The sequence below is a fragment of the Aethalodelphis obliquidens genome, unplaced genomic scaffold (genome assembly GCF_003676395.1).
Source record: "Aethalodelphis obliquidens isolate GAN/ISIS:26980383/991018 unplaced genomic scaffold, ASM367639v1 scaffold11, whole genome shotgun sequence".
Taxonomy (NCBI): Eukaryota; Metazoa; Chordata; class Mammalia; order Artiodactyla; family Delphinidae; genus Aethalodelphis; species Aethalodelphis obliquidens.
Window position 1 is genome coordinate 12,513,803 of NW_020837955.1, and position 19,682 is coordinate 12,533,484.

At 41.5% G+C, this 19,682-nt stretch overlaps 1 protein-coding gene across 5 annotated transcripts in view; it reads right to left on the reverse strand.

Moving 5' to 3' along the window:
- Positions 1–19,682, reverse strand: part of MYOF (myoferlin) — a 156,480-nt gene that overhangs the window by 74,084 nt on the left and 62,714 nt on the right. For 3 of the 5 annotated variants that reach the window (XM_027112070.1, XM_027112067.1, XM_027112069.1), the window contains exons 13-19: positions 17,979–18,082; positions 15,983–16,051; positions 15,837–15,880; positions 13,024–13,106; positions 10,861–10,899; positions 8,677–8,801; positions 7,478–7,594 (exon numbers count right to left, since the gene is read on the reverse strand). In XM_027112070.1, coding sequence (XP_026967871.1) covers positions 7,478–7,594; positions 8,677–8,801; positions 10,861–10,899; positions 13,024–13,106; positions 15,837–15,880; positions 15,983–16,051; positions 17,979–18,082 — 581 coding nt within the window. The remainder of the gene's footprint in view (positions 1–7,477; positions 7,595–8,676; positions 8,802–10,860; positions 10,900–13,023; positions 13,107–15,836; positions 15,881–15,982; positions 16,052–17,978; positions 18,083–19,682) is intronic. The other 2 variants (XM_027112071.1, XM_027112068.1) reach the window with 1 other exon arrangement.

Genomic DNA, 19,682 nt, shown 5'->3' on the forward strand with positions numbered 1-19,682 from the left:
AAAATAAATAAAAAATAATTTATTTAAAAAAACCCAACATTAATAAAGGAAATTGAAGATGATTCAAAGAAATGGAAAGATATCCCATGCTGTTGGGTTGGAAGAATTAATATTGTTAAAATGTCCATACTATGCAAAGCAACCTACAGATTTAATGCAATCCCTATCAAATTATCCAGGACACTTTTCACAGAACTAGAATAATCATAAAATTTATATGGAACCATAGAAGACTCAGAATTGCCAAAGCAATCCTGAAGAAAAAGAACAAAGCAGGAGGCATAACCCTCCCAGACTTCAGACAATACTACAAAGCTACAGTAATCAAAACAGCATGGTATTGGCACAAAAACAGACATGGATCAATGGAACAGAATAGAGAGCCCAGAAATAAACTCACATACCTTTGGTCAATTAATCTTTGACACAGGAGGCAAGAATATACAATGGGAAGAGGTCTCTTCATCAAGTGGTGTTGGGAAAGTTGGACGGCCGCATGTAAATCGATGAAGTTAGAACACACCCTCTCACCATACACAAAAATAAACTCAAAATAGTTTAAAGACTTAAATATAAGACATGACACCATAAAACTCCTAGAAGAGATCCTAGGGAATTCCCTGGAATCCCAGCGGTTAGTACTCCACGCTTCCATTGCAAGGGGCATGGGTTTGATCCCTGGTCAGGGAACTAAGATCCTGCAAGCCACACAGCATGGGCAAAAGAAAAAGAGCAGATCCTAGACAAAACATTCTCTGACATAAATCATACCAATGTTTTCTTAGGTCAGTCTCCCAAGGCAACAGAAATAAAAATGAAAATAAACAAATGGGACCTAATCGAAGCTTTACAAGCTTTTGCACACCAAAGGAAACCATAAAAAAAAAGAAAGAAAGAAAAAAGAAAAGACAACCTATAGAATGGGAGAAAAATATCTGTAAATGATGCAATTGACAAGGGCCTAATTTACAAAATATACAAACAGCTCATACAACTCAACAAAAAAGCAAACAACCCAATCGAAAAATGGGCAGAAGACCCAAATAGACATTTCCAAAGAAGAAATACAAATGGCCAATAGGCACATGAAAAGATGCTCAAATTTGCTAATTATCAGAGAAATGCAAATCAAAACTACAATGAAGTACCACCTCACACTGGTCAGAATGGCCATCATTAAAAACGCTACAAATAATAAATGCTGGAGAGGATGTGGAGAAAAGGGAACCCTCCTACACTGTTGGTAAGAAAGTAAGTTGGTAGAGGCACTATGGAAAACAGTATAGAGGTTCCTCAGAAAACTAAAAATAGAATTGCCATATGATCCAGCAATCCCACTCCTGGGCATATACCCAGAAAAAACTCTAATCCAAAAAGATACATGCTCCCCTATGTTCATAGCAGCACTAATCACAATAGCCAAAACATGGAAACAACCTAAATGTCCATCAACAGATGAATGGATAAAGAAGATGTGGTACATATATACAAAGGAATACTACTCAACCATAAAAAGACCCCAAAATAATGCCATTTGCAACAACATGGATGCAACTAGAGATTATCATACTAAGTGAAGTAAGTCAGAAAAAGAAAGACAAATACGATATGATATCACTTATATGCGGAATGTAAAATATGACACAAATGAACCTATCTACGAAACAGAAACAGACTCATGGACATAGAGAACAGACGTGGTTGCCAAGGGGTAGGGGGTTGGGAGATGAAGGAGTGGGAGATTGGGTTTAGCAGATATAAACTATTATATATGGAATGGATAAATGACATAAATATATGTCCTACTGTATAGCACAGAGAACTATATTCAGTATCCTATGATAAACCATAATGGAAAAGAATATTAAAATGAATATATATATACATAACTGAATCACTTTGCTGTACAGCAAAAATTAACACAACACTGTAAATCAACTATACTTCAATAAAAAAAAATACCTTGGGATATCCCACTATTACAAAATCTCCATTTTAGTTAAAGAAATTTTTGACATAGTACAATTGAAACCTCCCATAGGATTTCATTACAAACACCTGAGTGTCAATCTTTTTTTGAAAGACTTTCTAAAATACTGATTTGCAACCTTAGCTGCAAATTGGATCACCCAAAGAGCTTTTATATATATATATATATATATATATATATTTATATTTATATATATTTATATTTATATCTGGGCCCCATCTTCCGGAGATTCTGCCTGGGCATTTCAATTTGAAAAACTTCCCTACCTTAGTCTGCTGTCACTTTGGTAGAGAGGGGCTTGAGGGACTTTTGTCACTTGTCAGGAGTCCCCTTAACTACCCACAACTAAGCCCCCTGAACTATCCATGGTTCAGAAATGCTGTGCAAATTTGAGGTTTGGTTTAAATTACTGCATGAAAATTACAAAGTAGGAAGTTATTTGTATTAATCAGACCTTCCATATACAGCGTAACTTCTTTGTAAACCATCTAGGATATCAGAGAAGGGAAGGAGCAAAAATATGAAACGTAATTTGGGGCCTAAGTCAGGGCCCAGAAAATACAAACAGTATTTAAGCCAGAGCTGCCTGTTACTGCCGAAAAGAACGAAGGCACGTCAAGAGGTGCTGCAGAAAGGCGGGGATACTGCCTCTGGCCGGGCTGGCTCTGCCCTGCACACCTCCACACGGCCAGGGTTCCATTAGATCTCCCTGGATTTCCCCACACAGAACTCACAGTCACCCGCAGAAGCCCTGACAGGACCCTCACCCTGGAGGGTCTGAGCTCTAAGATAATAAGTGGTGTTTCTGGCCAGCACAACTCCTAACAGAGTGGGCTCACACTGTGGGCAAGCCACTCGAGATGGAGCAGCTCCCTGGACCACTTTGTAGGTCAAAATCCACGGGGCGCCCCTACCATCTGCTCACCTGCCCCAGAGCCCCATGAGCCTGGCGTAACAGTGAAGCTGAGAATTCTGCCCTTCCCCAGCCCTTTCCTACTTCCCCTGTGCCCTCAAGCACAAAGAGGTGGCGAGAAGTAACTTAGCAACACTGTTTAGAGCACTCTGCAGCCTCAGCTCCCACCCCCCACCCCCAACTTAGTAGCCTTGGGGCAAAACCGCCTACAACAGGGAAAGTTGAAGAATATAAATTATAGTCTACTGAACTATAATTCAACCCATCCACTGATGGATGTTTCTTTAACTTTGCAGGGCCTTGGGGCTCTCTTTCTGATCCTCAGTGACCAGTGCAAGGTGTAGGTGTAGGTGGTATAAGGGAGAGTTTCAGAAGTATCGATAAATTTGGGGAAGGGGGTGAGTTTTGTCAAGCAGAATACTGATAAGAGGTAGCAAGTAACAGCTTATAAAAGTGGCCGTGGGCCCAGGAGGCAGGGACATTAAGGGTCAATGACAAGGAAACTGTGCCAAGGAAAACTGCCCAACTTGCCACCTTTGGTCTAAAGGAGCTGATGGATGAATCTCAATGTGTTGTTTCAAGCAGTATTTATTGACACTTAACGTGGGCCAGACCAATGGGAGCTCTAAGCCTGGGGTTGCAACAGCTGATCTTCTTCTACCTGCCTGATTCCTTAGCAAAGCACCCAGGCTGAACCCTGCTGTATCTCTCACGGGGTCTCTTAACCAAGCTCATCTGGAGCACCAGGTTGACTTCTGCTCTAGGGACATGGGGGAGCTTTGGGCTCTTTGGCAACTGAGTAGGAAAAACTCACTCTTCCTCCTGTGTGTCTCCTTTACTCTCACACTACGATCACACTGTCAATACTTCTGACGCCAGATGTGGGGAGGATATTCCCACACTGAGCAATTCCGCCACACCAGCTAGGTATCCTACAATTTAACTCAATGTTGACACTGTCCACCTGGAGATAATATCAGATCCCACAGGTTAAGGGCTCAGTCCCACAAAACTGCCCTACCCACTTCACCTGCCCTTTTGACCCATTAGCCATAAATTGGAGGTTCCCACAATCCCCTCTTCAGGTTAGATTAATTTGCTAGAGCAGCTCATAAAACTCAGGAAAACAGTTTACTTACTGTTTATGGGTTAATATAAAAGGATATGATAAAGGATGCAGATGAACATCCAGATGGAAGAGACGCATAGGGCAAGGTTTGTGGGAAGAGGCGCAGAGCTTCCACGATCTCTCCACACACACCACTCTCCCAGTACTTCCATGAGTTCACCAACCCGGAAGCTCCCTGAAACCCATACCCTGGGGATTCTATGAGGCTTTTATCATGTAGGCATGATCAACCATTAACCCAATTTCCAGCCCCTCTCTGAAGAACAATGCGGGGTTGGGCTGAAAGTTCCAGCTTCTAACCATGGCTTGGTGACCTGCTCCCATCCCGGAGTCCACCAAGTCACCTCATTAGAACAAAAGACTTTCTTATCATCCAGGAAAGCTAAGGGGCTTAGGAGCTCTGTGTCAGGAACCAGGGTCGAAGACCAAATATTAGAACAAAAGATGCTCACAAGTGCTCTTATCACTTAGGAAATTACAGGGGTTTTAGGAGCTCTGTGCCAGGAACCAGAGACAGAAATATATATTCTATTATTTCACAAGGACCAAGTTGCCCTTTTGTCGAAGCCTATTCAACTTTACCAGAAAGTTTCATTACTTGCATATGACCGGGTCACGGGATCTTTTTAAGTTGGGCAAGGGTCATGATCACCTTCTAGACTGGCCACTCTCACGAAATCCTCTCAGCAGCTGCACAGATCTGCTCATCTCACTCTCTTCCTGGACTCCTGGTTGCTTGAACTGTGGGTTTACCCTCGGCATCTCAGCTCCTTTCCTGCCTTTTAACTTTGTTGGGGTTTTGGTTTATATAATTCATTTCTGTTTTTATTACATTTGTGACACAAACCATTCTGGGTTTAATTATTTGGAGCAAAGAAAACTAATTCAGTTTTGTATTTCAGTTTTAAAAAGCTATTCTTTCATATTGTTGACATATACCGTGGGCAGTAAATATCATTGGTTCTTTGTTTCTGTATTTTGCTTTTATTTTAATTAACTTTATGACATAAGCTTCTTTACCTGTATGTGTTTAATTATTTGGAGTAAAGAAAACTAATTTGGTTTTGCATTCTAGTAGTTAAAGAGCTGTTCCTTTACACTTTGCTGGGCTTCTTCCTTTCCCTTCCCCTTCTCCACTCTATTATTAATGTTTAGAGCAAAGAGAAGGGTCGTGGACTTAAATTGTGTTCTGGTGATGGAACAAGGAGGCAATGTGATTGCTGAGAAACCATATTTCTGCCTAACCGCAATTCCAACTGAATCTTCAAGAGCCATCGGTAACTACTCAAGGCCAGAATGACCCATGCGTTTCCATGGAGGCCTTTGGGTGGTTTCTAGCTGTTCTCTGGCATGATCCTGGCAGTAAATAGTACGTAAGCTGCTCCACCTCTCCCCCTACCTGCTCCTCTTTTCCCTTTTTCTTAACTTGTCCTTAAGATCTGTTATGATTCCTGGACTTCAGAGGTGATGGTGCTGTGGAGTGGATAGACTCAGGCCAGGACCCTGCTGACTGGACGAACCTGTTGCTTTTGACTCAGTGTCTCTTTAACAAGTAAAAAACAAACCAATATTCATTTACACTGCATGATCCCACAACATGAACCCTTCTTGGAATGCAGGGTAAGTAAGGGGAGGGCAGCAGCCTGAGGAAGCCTTTTGGGCAGGGGAGAGGGGTAGGATGGGGTGGGGGAACCTGCAAGGAGAGGCCATAGGCAGGGGGGCATCAGTTAGCTGGCAAACAATTCAGATTTCTGGAACATGTAAGGACCAACCCAGGATTCTTAGAAATAGCTGGAGAAGAGGTGGTATGTATGTGTCTATATATAAAATAAGGGAGTATTATTCAGCCACAAGAAAGAAGGAAATCCTCTATTTGCCCGACAACACGGATGGACCTGGAGGGCATTATGCTAAGTGAGATAAGTCAGACTGAGAAAGATAAATACTGTGTTATATCACATATATGTGGAATCTAAAAAAGCTGAATTCATAGAAGCAGAAAGTAGAATGGTCATTACTAGGGGTTGGGGGAATTGAGGAGATGCTGGTCAAAGGGTACAGACTTGCAGTTAGAAGATGAGTAAGTTCTGGAAATCTAATGCACATCACTGTGGTCACAGTCCATAATACTGTATTATATATCAATACTTTAAAGTTGCTAAGAGACTAGATCTTAAAAGTTCTCACCACGCAACGTGATAGTTCTGTGACATGACAGAAGTGTTAGCTAACAGTAGGGTGGTATTCATACTGCAATATATAAATGCACCAGATCAACACACTGTACACCTTAAATTTACACAATGTTATATGTCACATGTCAATTTTTTTAAAGTTCAAAAGTAAAATAAACTAGCATGATTTATCAAAAAGAAAAAACAACAGTCATAATAATGGTATAGGATGTGCCAGAAACAATTCAGTGAGCAGCAGAGACGAGGTTAATTTAATATCGGGCTGTCCATCACACACAACACACACGCTAACGAATCTACTGCAGATGTCAATTAACTGACAAGGGAGAAAATTAAGCACTTAACTGTTTCATGATAAGAATATTCTTTTTCTTGTATTTATTGCCTTGCATTAATTACACTGACATTTGAATTTACTAGGAAAACACTACATCTGTGGCTCTTTGCCATAAGAATCATGGATGTTATGCATAAGTTGTCTCCATAGTGGGGAAAGAGCTGATTTTAAAAAAAGAAAAAGAAACAAGGACCCACTGTATAGCACAGGGAACTATACTCAATATTTTGTAATAACCTATAAGGGAAAAGAATCTGAAAAAGAATATATATATATATGTATGTGTATGTATATATATATAACTGAATAACTGTGCTGTACACCTGAAAACTAGCATGACATTGTAAATCAACCATACTTCAATAAAAATTTAAAAAAATAAATAAAGAACAAGAAATACTTGGTAAGGTGAACTCGGAAGACTTCCTGTCTTCGAGGAGGAGTGGCGTCTCAGAGCTGCTGTAACGTGGGCATTAATATAAACACGTCCTCACATGCTGGGAAGCCTGAGATAAGGCAATTACTTCTGAAAATGGAAGTGACTAGTGGTGGCTGCTATATCATTTGGAACGGCTCTTGTGGCCTCCTCCCCACGACACACCCAAGCCCAGTTAGCAAACAGGCCATTCAATTTGGGGGTATCACTGCTCTTGCTGGTTTTCAGTAGGGTAGTAACATCTCAAAGATAAAGCAAGTCTCATCACCCCCATAGGGCTGTGGTAGATAGACCAAGAGGGTGTGGAGCGGCACTTGCTATGACTCCCGTCTCTCCACCTCTGCCACAGCCGACCCTTCAGTCCCTGGATGCCCCCTTCAGGCCTGCTGGCTCAGGCAGGCCAGCACTAACCATCCCACCTCCAACCCTCTGTAACACCCTTTCCATACCACACACAGTCCACACTCCAACATTTACCTCAACAACCAGCAGGTCATCATTTGAAATGGGCTCAAGCTTTTTATCTGGGGGTGTCTTTTCAAGTAAAGTGCTTAATTCAACCAAGATTCTGCCTCTGTAGGCTACTCCTTCCCCCTGAAAGGCAACAGCACAGGATTATTCTTCTAGGCACGAACAACAGTAAAAAGATCTGTCCCTCTATTTGGGCTCATCCAGCTACAACTTTAAGTTTCTCCTTCCCAAAATGAATCAGTCAGCAACTCTCTCAGCTGGTCTTTGGTATCTGAAAGAAGAGCCAACGACTTCAGGAAGGATCCCAAAGAGAGCCGGGGCCGAAAGGGATCTTAGTCACGGCTGGTGTCAGGGGCTTTCGAGTCATGCTCGGATCCACAAAGGGTTCCCAGATGCTGGGGTGGGAGTGGAAGGGGCTCGAAGTCTCCCTCACCCAACTTCAGCTCTGCATTTATCTGCATTAACTTTGCTCCTTTCCTCAGAAAAGGGAGGTTGCCATGTTGGCAGCCAGGGCAAGTCTCAGAGTAGCCAGGAAATAAAAGAGGAAGATGTATTAATCTTCCTCTGAGTGTATTAATTGTGGCTACTCCTCCCAATATACCAAGCAGTGTTGGCAACAGAACACTCTGGAGAGGAAGTGAAAGCTTCCACCTCCACCCCCACCCCCACCCCCAGGGCTTTCTCTCTACCCTCGCTCTTTTCGTGGGCTTTGGGAGCTAACTAACTGACAGTACTTGGGCTTCTTATGTGGTGGAACGACCACTTCCCATCTCTGGGCCTCCATGTCCTTGTCTATAAAATGAAGAGGTTGGATCGGATCAGGGATAGCAATGTCAAGCATGTCACCTCCAGTCTTTTGGCAAATTCCTAGAACATGGCATTGAATGGAATTCTGAGGTAGCACATTTGCTTTTTGGAAAGAGCCAACATTGATTACCGACATCTGCCTTAAGTCTAGGATGGGGGAATGGCCATGCTATGCATTTGCAATTGCCACATTAGATGATCTCCAGGATCCTTTCCTATTCTTGCATTCTAGGACTTGAGGGGCATGAGACTTCCATCCTTCAACACTTGATCAGTCATCTGGTGGGTCTCTGGGGGTGGGGGGGTGTCCCCTAAATGAGACTTGATTAATAACCATTAGAAGAAGGAATCGCATTAATTGGTGCTCATTAATAACAAACCTTAATTGAAGAACTAACCTTTCCAGTATTTAGCTCATCATAGGGATCTGGGAATCCCGTGTACTCTCTGGGGCTTCCATAAAGGTTCAGATAACAAGGTCCAAACGTTGGAACAAAGCCCACCTCTGTTTCTCCTGTATTTGCTGAGAGATAACATCATCATTAGTATTTTAGGCTTTTAACACTCAATCGGTTGAAATAAATATTAGTTATTAGTTAGCTGGGTGAGACTGTTTTCCTCCATTTTGTGAGTTAGTTGTATTAGTGCAAATTGTAAACACTTGTGAGAACTGCCATATTTCCCTTATCTTATTGCTATAAAACATTAAATAAAAAACATTTTCGGGGGGAGTTCAGGTAAACTTATGTTATTCTTACAAAAAGATGATGCTATTCAAATGAAAGAATAAGAAGTTGATCTTCACATTTTTTGCAAGTTTATAATTGGCACTGTAGTAAACATGTCATTGGCAACTGGGGTAACGATTATAATTGTTTTGGGAAGTCATTTAAATGATGTATATCAGATTAATTTTATTCTCCAAAAACATCATTTAGTCTCAAGTAGTTAGTATAAATCTGGCAGATGATTTTTAAAATACAAGACATTTAAAATTTTTACATATAACAATGAACTGTCTGCCTACGGTTATGACCGTATGATATTCATAAGCAATGTGAAGTCTCCATTCATGACATTCTGTCTCTGATGAGGGTCCAATATGCTCCGTATTTCTGCTACCTGGTCTTAGCAAGAGCTACTCCCCAACCCAAGGAGGGGCACTGCAGGCAATGTAAGCAAATAGCGTTGTCAAAGGGAGACTGCAGGTGAAGATGGGGATGTATAATAGGAGCTGCCACCAGCCATCTGAGTGGCTCCCATATGGAGGAGGGATGGACTTGCTTCCAAAAGCAGGGGAAGGACCGCTGTTGGGAGCTACAAGGAAGCCAGCTTTGGTTCACTCAAAGTAAGGAAGATCTTTCTATGAATTAGTGGTGTCAAACAATGGGACAGACTGCACTGGGGACAGAGGAAATGTTAAGGCCAAGACTTCAGCCTATCTTTCAGGATATGGTCAAAACGATTCCTTTATGGATGAGAAGTTGACCAGATGACGTCTATGGCCCTTTTCCAGCTCTGTGCTTAAAACTAAGGAGGAAAGATAAATGTGAAGTAGCAGGTGAGCAGAATGCCGATTAATAAACAGTTGAGCAAACTATATACACGTGTAGTTTGCAATCTTTTCCACCTTTCTGAGGCTCCTTTGCATTTTGAACTTCTATTATCATTTTATATTTTAATTTTTGACCCTTAAATAGCTGCTCATCTCTGTGACTACATTATAAGTTCCTTTGGTAGGTGGGGTAAGATTCAAGCATGTTTTATTCTGACTCCCTAAGCACCCAGTCCTTGTTCTGTCTTGGAGTACTACAACATAAATATTTTTTGATTGGTTAAACAAATGAATGAAGGAGTAAAGTGTGACCAAATCTGCCAAGTTTGTTACAAACCTAAGGACTACTTAATATTCACATAAAGTCTGATTATAAGATAATGAGATTGATTTTTAAAAACAAATGAGTCATTGTGCCAATAACATAAAGGCACATGATAAAACCTTAATTTTGCACAGTTTGCAAACTTTCTTACATGCAGTATCTCTTTTCCCTCTCACTACAACCTTGGGTGGTTAGCATGGCGGGGATTATCATGTTTATTTGAAAGAATACAAATGTCTCTAAATCACAAAGTCTTCATCTATTAGGGTAACAACATCTGCCCTGACAGGGTTGTAAGGTCAAGTGTGAGAGCACTGAGCAAACTTGCAAAGAATGGTGAGTGCTGTGCAAACCCAAGGACATGTTATGATCCTGAATAGTTGGAAGATGAAGACCGTAAACAACAATAACAAAAAAGTGTTATACAATTATTTACAATGAAGCCAGGATGGTATGCATCTAGGTGAAAACACAGGCATGTAGCAAAGCCTGGTTAGCACATTTGTTTAAACTTAGCTTTGCAGGACAACCATACAATACTAATACAAAAATTGTTACTGTAGCAAAACTACTTTTAAGACAGCAAAACGTAAAAAAAAAAAAAAAAAAAGCTAAAAGCTAAAGGCAATCAATTGATAAGTTCTTAATAAGATAATAGTAAACAGAAAGATCTAGAAGATAGCAAAATTACAAAGCATAAACCTGTATATGATGCAGCCCCAGATCCCGAAGATGAGAAATCTACGTAGTAAACATATGGTTCGTTAAACAAGAGAAACACGGACTTTATAAAAGAGACAGTGAAAAAGTTAATCAAATCCAATGCTAGGTAAGTGGTTTAGCAACACCAGAAAAATCCCAAATCCAGACTCAAATCACATCACCCTTTTGTAATGTACACAAATGTCACTGGTTAAAAACAAAATGGCTCAAGACTTCTGTGGCACCTGGCAGCACCATCACGCATGAAATAACCCAATCTCGTCAGCCCCAAGGCAGTGAAGCATCAGAGAAGTAGCTTCCCACCATCAAAGGACGCCTGGGGAACTTACCAACATTTCATGATTTTAATAAAACACTTACTTGTCCTGTGTCTAATTTAGTTGGGACTAAGACCAGATAATCCAAGTTAATTTAGCCTAAGGCTGTGTGAGCAAAGGTTTATAGTTTAAGGTACATTCTCTGTTTCTTCCAGGGTGGGGAGGTTGGCGGCTGCCCATTGTTATTTTGAGACCCTGTTACGGACTGTCCGCAGGGCCTGCATGAGAGAAGGCATCAGAGACAGGGGCTGACACTCTTCGTAACTATTCATCTTCACTTGTGCTGGATGTTAACCACCATGTCACTAAGAAAAATGCTTATTCCACTATTTCTTGAATAATTATTTTTAGGTAATTATTTAATGACTTTCTGCTAAATTAAATGAATTTAAGTAATTTTTACCCTCCCTCCCATATAGTTATAGCATGATTTTAATTACTCCATTGGTTGCCTTTAACCAATAAATTTAATCTAGTCTTCAACCAATTTTTTATCTAACCAATGATTTAATCTAACCTTTATATCTGCATCCCTCACTTGATAAAAAGAGGCTAATAGCATGCCTACCCTTCCCTACCTCTCCCCTTCCTTTTTTCACTTCTAAGCTCTATCTTCTGTACTTTTACATTGTAAGAGGTGATGACATTCACGTTCTGTTTAGAGCCTTGACTACAGGTTTAACAAAAAAATTTTTTAAACAATTAATAGTGTTCACATTATAACAACACATTATATTAAGTATTGTTCTCTGCAGAGAAAAGGAGAGTTGTAATTCCATTCCTTTGTACAGGTCCAGCAGCATGGTCCCCTATGCCACTTAGCAGAGAATGTTTAGATGGAATCTCTTTCTCACCTTCTATCATTTGCTTAAAATAATGCTACACCTGACTTTATATTTGGACTATTATCTTCTTGGTTCAGCTCTTTATTTTTCTTGGAATTTCTAATGCCTTTTTTTTTTCCTTCTTCTTGAGAGAGGAAATCTATATCTTCTTCATCAAATCTCTATGATGTTCCAGGTTCTTGGTCATACTATCTATTGCTTGGCTTACAGAATCTTTTTAAAAACATATAAAGTCCTCTCTTAAACAACATAAGGATGAGAGGACCCTTAGGTTTCCTAAAACAAAATTCTGTCTCAAATTCTCTCACTTTACTCAATGTGTTTAATCTACTGGTATTTACAAGAATTTTATTTTGGTAACAGACAATAAGCTGCTCGTATTATTAATGTGTTAACACTAAATTTTTTCTTACCGTCTTAATTTATCTCCTTCATTCCCTATTACAATTTCAGACCATAATGCCAAGTATAGGCAATTAGTTCTCAGTATGAAAAACAACAAAAGGTATATTGGTTATCAATGCTTGTTAGCATAAAAGGCATAAAAACAAAATGCACATTATCCGGAGTGGACAGTACATGGTTCAGTGCCATTTGACCTTGTTCCTGCCAAGGAAGTCAGTAAAGAAGGGAACATTATTTTATATTTGGGTGGACTGGTGTCAATGCCACTCTTAAAAACAAAAGGTACCCTCCGTATTGATGCTCAAAAATTTGTAAAGCAGGTACTGGGAAAGAGTTTTTGGATTGAAGCATGAAAGCAAAAATTTTTTTAACTCAGATAATTGAGAGTTACCTCAATTATTAATTACTAATCAATTGTTTTGCTGGCCACCATCAAAACATCACTGAAATGGTTCACTAGGCTCATCACATTTGGCTTCTCAGAAACCAAGTCCATTGCCAGGTGGCTACCCCAGTTCATTCCTTCTCCAGAAGTTCTCCGCCCTGTCTCGTTCCTGCTCTGCTGTGTGACTCACCTTCCACTTCCCCACCAGAGGCAGCAATTTTAGAGAGGTGCAGATATGTTGTCCCAATGACATCATTTTTGGTAATACGGTCCCTGTGTATAAAAGAACAGGTTAAGACCTCCACCTATGAAGACGTATCTTCGTTTCAACAATAATAAGAGAGAGCTGGAAAAGACGCTAGACCTCAGAAATCTTCCTGTCCAGTGGGCCTCAAGCTTTACCGTACTTTAAAACCACTTGGAAACCACCACCACTCCCCACCCCTGCATCCCATACCACCTCTCATCTCCTCGTCTCAAATTCTCTCACTTTACTCAGTAAAGTGAGGCTTTATTGAGTCTTACTTTTGAGACCATTCTGATGCAAATGGTCCCCCAAGCACCCTCTGAGAAAGATTGATCTAGTCGGACAACTCATTTCAGTTATGGAAACTGAGATTTGTACAGAGGTCAAGGGATTTGCCTATGGCCACACTCAGTACCATCGTCATAAAGTGAATGGGTCAGCTGCAGGCACATAACATGATGAGGGTAATAAAAATCTCATTACGGGGCTTCCCTGGTGGCGCAGTGGTTGGGGGTCCGCCTGCCGATGCAGGGGACACGGGTTTGTGCCCCGGTCTGGGAGGATCCCACGTGCCGCGGAGCGGCTGGGCCCGTGAGCCATGGCCGCTGGGCCTGCGCGTCCGGAGCCTGTGCTCCGCAGCGGGAGAGGCCGCAACAGTGAGAGGCCCGCGAACCAACCCCCCCCCCCCAAAAAAAATCTCATTACATAGAATAAGTGCATGTATCTTATTTTATCTTGTTCATACTGGCTACTATGACGGTTTAACAACGACAGTGGGCTATTTCTAAGGGTGCTTCATAGGGAAAAAAATTCCTTTTCAATTCAAACATTTCTTGAACATCTACTGTGTGATAGATGCTATTTTTCTGACTTCATTTGCTTGCCTATAACCTAAATCTTATCTATATGGTTGGGATAAGTTTGCCCACTACAAGTACCTACAACTGTGTATATTTCTGTGAGTATCTTAGAGAGCCTGTGAGCCTAACATGAAATGGTCTATAGCTGGGCACACAGTACATGTAACACACAAGGTTTATATTGATAACAACCTCTGTTTAATTCCTTCTCTTCTTTATTCCATCTAGTGTCACACCCACTCTAAAGTTTAGGACCCCATGGGGGGGAAGAAAGTTGCATTCAGTATTTTGAGGAAAGCTTATACTATATTATTATGTATATTATATGTTATATAAAATATTATACATTATAGAGTATAATATTAGGTTATAGAAAGTGACTAATTAAACACAGTATACAGGAGAAAAAATTATTTTTAGGTAGTAAGCCACATGCGTGGGCCTTGCATCCTGTCTGTCCGTCCAGAAGAGTCTGGACTACATTTAAAGAATCCTTAGCTTTCCCTCAGTTGTGTAAATACCCTACAGGGTATGTAACCGAAGGTCTGGATCCAAGGATTCCCCCAGATAAACAGGGTCTCTCTGCACACCCTAGTCTATGATTGCTTTGGAGAGGGCAGACTAGGTCAGGGAAAAACCCCACCATTTGTTGTGACCATGGGCCACTCTGGGATGGCTCAGCTAGCAATCAGCCCACTGCAGAGTCTGTAGGCCAGAGTGGTTACCTGATCTATGTAGGGTCCAAGCCCACACTCCTGACAGTTCCTGAGGCCCCTGGAGCACCTTCAGAGTGTCGACTAGGGGTCCCAAGTAACTTAAAATGAGCTCACGCTCATCGGAAGGGGCATTTTGGCCTCAGGCCTCTTCACAACCCTCAACGAACTGTGATGTAGTTACTGAATAAAGCAAGCCTTCTCCCCTCTTCCCAAAGTGCCTTGTTGCCATAGTGCCAAGAGGGTACGAACATGAAAGTCAAATACATTTAGCCAAAGGAAAAACTAGGGCCAGACAGGATGGGGACCCAACTGGGTCTCTAACTATCTGTGTGACTGTGGGTAAGTCACCTGACTTCTCTGAGCCTCAGAGTCTTTGTCTGTAAAATGAATTAATCATAGTCTCTATTCCATAGGGTTACTCTAAAGACTAAATGGAATAATGTAGGGAAGGCAAGAGGCACAGCACCTGGCACTTAGCGGTGCTCAAAACACAGCAGCTAACATCATAATAAACGATGATGATGATGATGATGGTGGTGGTGGTGGTGGTGGTGGTGGTGGTGGTGGTGGTGGTGGTGGTGATAATGATGCCGGTGCCAATGATGATGCTATTTACCATGTCTACTCTCAGGGAGCTAAGGGCTGTCGATTGAATGCCTCATCCAACTAGAACATACCCAAGAATGGCCTCATTATGGCCAATAATTGCTAGGATGCTGGTCTAGTACAAAGTCCATCAAAAAATTTCAACGAATTTTCTTTGCACTCAAACAGGGAGCTCTGTCTACTTTCCTTTCTAACAATAACAAAGAATAGCTCTCAGAATGTTTTGGTGATTCTTCCCAAGAAATAGTTTACTCCATTTCTGAAGTCTATTTTGGACAGCCTAATGGTATGTAAAGCCTTGATCTCTTATCTCGATTTCTTGTCTTATATTCAGATCATTTTTCCTTCCTTTTGTTTATGAGCAGTTGAACCAAGATATCCAAAGCTTTTCTGTAACAGCCACTATTATTATTTTTAAAGAAAACACCCAATTCCAGGAGCAGTGTACCCTTTCCCTCTGAAAGAAAAAGCAAATGTCCCTAAAAATAAGTTAGAGCATCTGAAGTAATATTTCTCAATATCCAAATATTTAATTCTTTAATTTTGAATTAGACACAAGTCCTTTTTAACTCACCAGTCATATATTGTTAGTTTTATTTTTTCACACACTGAAGGAAACTGTTAAAGAGAAACAGAAAAAAAAAAAAGTAGTTATTTCTCAACTTATTCAGTAACAATTAAAGTATTCTTACTTTTTTCTAAAAGAAAAGAAAGTCAAACCTTGATCTGAAGATTGACGACCTGATTCCACTCAGGGTTTGCATTTTTCTCAATTATATTTGTGCAAACCTGTAAAATTATCAAAACAAAACAGTAGGTATTCAAGTTTCTAATTTCGAAAAGTTTACAATATATGCATACTGGATTATGACTCTAGCAGTTTACTTATAAGTTATAGACTTGGTATCCTCGTTAAAGTTTATTTTTCTTGATAAAAATTTGGTGAATTATGACACGGGTTTAACATTGATCTTTGCTTCTTCTATGCACAAAAAGCTAGTTTTCATTTGCCAGATTACTAACATTGGATTCGTGTAATGATGCAAGAGTTAACATTTAGTGAGCACTTGTTACATGCTGTCTAATAAGCATTTCTACACTAACACGTCCGAACAGATCTTCTGATCCTGCCCACCAGCCCTTCTCCCTGCTCCCCAAACTGGCTGCTCTTTCCACTGCTGTTCACAAGGGTGTTCAGGCTTGAACCAGAGTCAGCCACAACCCCTCTCTTCCCTTCACATGCCTCATCCAATCCATTAGTAAATGTTGACACGCCTATTGTCATCCCATCTTCCCCTGGATGCCTGCGGCTGGTCCCCATCTGGATCCGCACTTCCTCTCCTGCCTCCTCACTTTCACGTCACTCCTCTGTAGCATCTTCCATCAGCTCTCCAGGTATACTTGCAGTCCTGATTCATATTCTGCCTGCCCCCCTCACCCCACCTCTTTGAGTTCATCTCAGTTTCGTCCCTTGCTCGCTCCACTCCAGTCATGTTGGCATTCTTTTGCTGCAAATGTGTATCCTCCTTGGGGCCTTTACATCTGCTCTTCCTTCTGCCTGGAGCCCCCCCCCCCCCCCCCCCCCCCCCCATATGTCTGCATTATCCAGGCCTCTGCTCAAATGTCACTTCCTCCAAGGTGTCCCACTTGATAACCTAGCCGGATACGCCTCCAACACCCCACCCATCACTTCTTGTCCGCTGCTCTATTTTCTGCGGAGTACTCAGCACTAACTGAAATTACGCAACTTCTTATTTGCTTGTTCATTGTTGTCCCTTCTGTTACATAGTAAGCTCCAGGAGTGCAAAGACTGTCTCGCTCAACTGTCTCGCTCACTTCTTTATCCCCAGCTCGTGGGACAGCATCTGATACTTGGTAGGCTTACACTGTTTAATTCCCGAATTAATTAACTCAACAATCCTATGAGATTATCATCATCCTCACATATAGCTCAGGAAACTGAGACTCAGAGGTTAAGGAATTTGCCTTCACTCCCTATGGACAGGGGTCAAGGCTGAATTTAAATCTGGCCTCATTTAGCTCCAGAACTGAGAACTTTCCTGCCATCTCCCACTGCTCTCCTAGGACATAAGCCAGTCTGTGTGTGTAGTTTACCAAATCTCACTTTCACATGGCTCAAATTAAAAGATGCTACTTCCTCACGCCCAGAACTATCCATGGTACATCATTATTCTAAATACTATGGAATCCCACTCCCCAATCTTAGACCATCTCTGTAGGTAAAAGTGTAGTTACAGGTGTTCCTACACCAAGAGTCCCCCAGTTTTTTCAGAGGACTAGGATGGGGTTCCCCTGCCTGTCTAGTTTCTGCAGCTCAGTGGAACATGGGTGGTGAGAAACATGACAGGAGTGGGCAACTGGGTACTGGGGGCTGTCCTCTACCACACTTACCAGGGGTCATTATTGTTGGCTAGGGACTTTGCCTAGTGGTAAGATAATGCTTAGACCCGGGAAATCACTTCCACTATTCTAACCTTACAAGATTGAATACTTTGAGTCCTGTATACTTTCCACTCCAAAATAAACCTCTGGAGAAGTCTGGCATGTTTAGACTCAGATAATCTGTGTTTCTGCACAGTGCCCAGCTCATCAGGGGGCTAATTTAACAAAGAATAAGCAAGAAATCACTCCAAGGAAAGCACGGCATTTTAAAAATGTGTTTCTAGAGGCATCTGTATTTAGATCACATACAAACCTTTTTTCCAGCAAAAGAAACTTCTACAAAAGGATCCACTAGGTTCTTCTTATCTGCACTGCCTCCAAATATTTCCTTTACTGTCTGTGAGAAGGCGTCATCCACTGGAAAGCAACATGGCACACAGCAGAAATTAAATGTGGTTCTCTTAAAAGAACAGAAATCACTCAGCAAAATTAAAAATTTTCTCCTGTACAGAAAAACAGTTGCAACAAGAATCATTCTCAAAAGTAGCAAGTACCAGTGTCACTGGATTGCAGAAATCCTTTTTGTCTTAGCTGAAAGAGAAACTCAACAGGAGCACCTTGAAAAAGAAATCAATAAATTATTATGTTGAGAATCAATCATTTATTGAGGAAAACAGTAGAATAAAGAAAGTCCATCCAAGTGGGATAAGAGGCAATTCAAAAACTCAGGCCTAGTTTCAATTTGGAAAAGGTTCCTTAGGTCAGCATATAGGCCTCATCTGACTTTTTCTGAGAAATTCAAGGAAATTTGGCATAATCATAAATATTATGTTTAATCAACTACAAACAGCAGGCCTCTGTTTTAACAAACTTAAAAGTGAACAGAGTCCAGCTGAATAGGCCCAAGTAGGCCATATAATGTGAGGTTTAATTTAGTCACTTCATTTAAGATATTTCTGAGGGAAAGATGGTCTAGGGAGGCAGTACAGGGTGTTAAACAAGGTGGGGTGGGTTCCCCAGGAAAGTAGCAAAACCTGAAGCGCTCCATGGCCTGTACAGTGGGTGCTGCCTCCTGGGGACTGGGAGAGGGGTCCTACGTCCCAGGGCCCAGCAGGAAGCAGACAGGCCAGGTTAGGCAGAGAGGATGCTTGGTCCTCAGCAAGGACAAAGGAGTAATCGGACTAGCCTCTGTGAATAGAATCACTCTAAGCAATTCTCTTAAATGCATCCAATCTCTTAATATAATAGTGACAGACTTCTAGTTACTGGCACTTAACCACCTTTTGCTCAGCCATTTTTAATAATCAGATAGCAAGCACATTTATTTGTTTATAAAATTTCAGTTTCACTTGGGATGAAAGGAGTTGGCAGTGCTGACTGCTGACCTCTGTTTGGAATTCTCTAGAATAAGGGGAAGATGGGGAACGCTGAAAAGGGATGGAGATGAATGGGCCAGAGGCTCCAGAATGGCCACGGGTCATGACCAACAGGCTGCCCCATGAACCTGTTTGGGTAGCTTTCAGTGGGACCAAAATGAACGAAAACAACTCCATGAAGGCCTTTTAAAAGAAAGACAGGGACTTCCCTGGTGGCACAGTGGTTAAGAATCCGCCTGCTCGGGTGCTTTGTGACCACTTAGAGGGGTGGGATAGGGAGGGAGACGCAAGAGGGAGGAGATATGGGGATATGTATAGCTGATTCACTTTGTTATAAAGCAGAAACTAACACACCATTGTAAAGCAATTATACTCCAATAAAGATGTTAAAAAAAAAAAAAAGAATCCACCTGCTAATGCAGGAGACACAGGTTCAAGCCCTGGTCCAGGAAGATCCCACATGCTGCGGAGCAACTAAGCCCGTGCACCACAACTACTGAGCCTGCGCTCTAGAGCCCGTGAGCCACAACTACTGAGCCCACACACTGCAACTACGGAGCCCACGCACTGCAACTACGGAGCCCACGCACCTAGAGCCCGTGCTCTGCGACAAGAGAAGCCACCACAATGAGAAGCCTGCG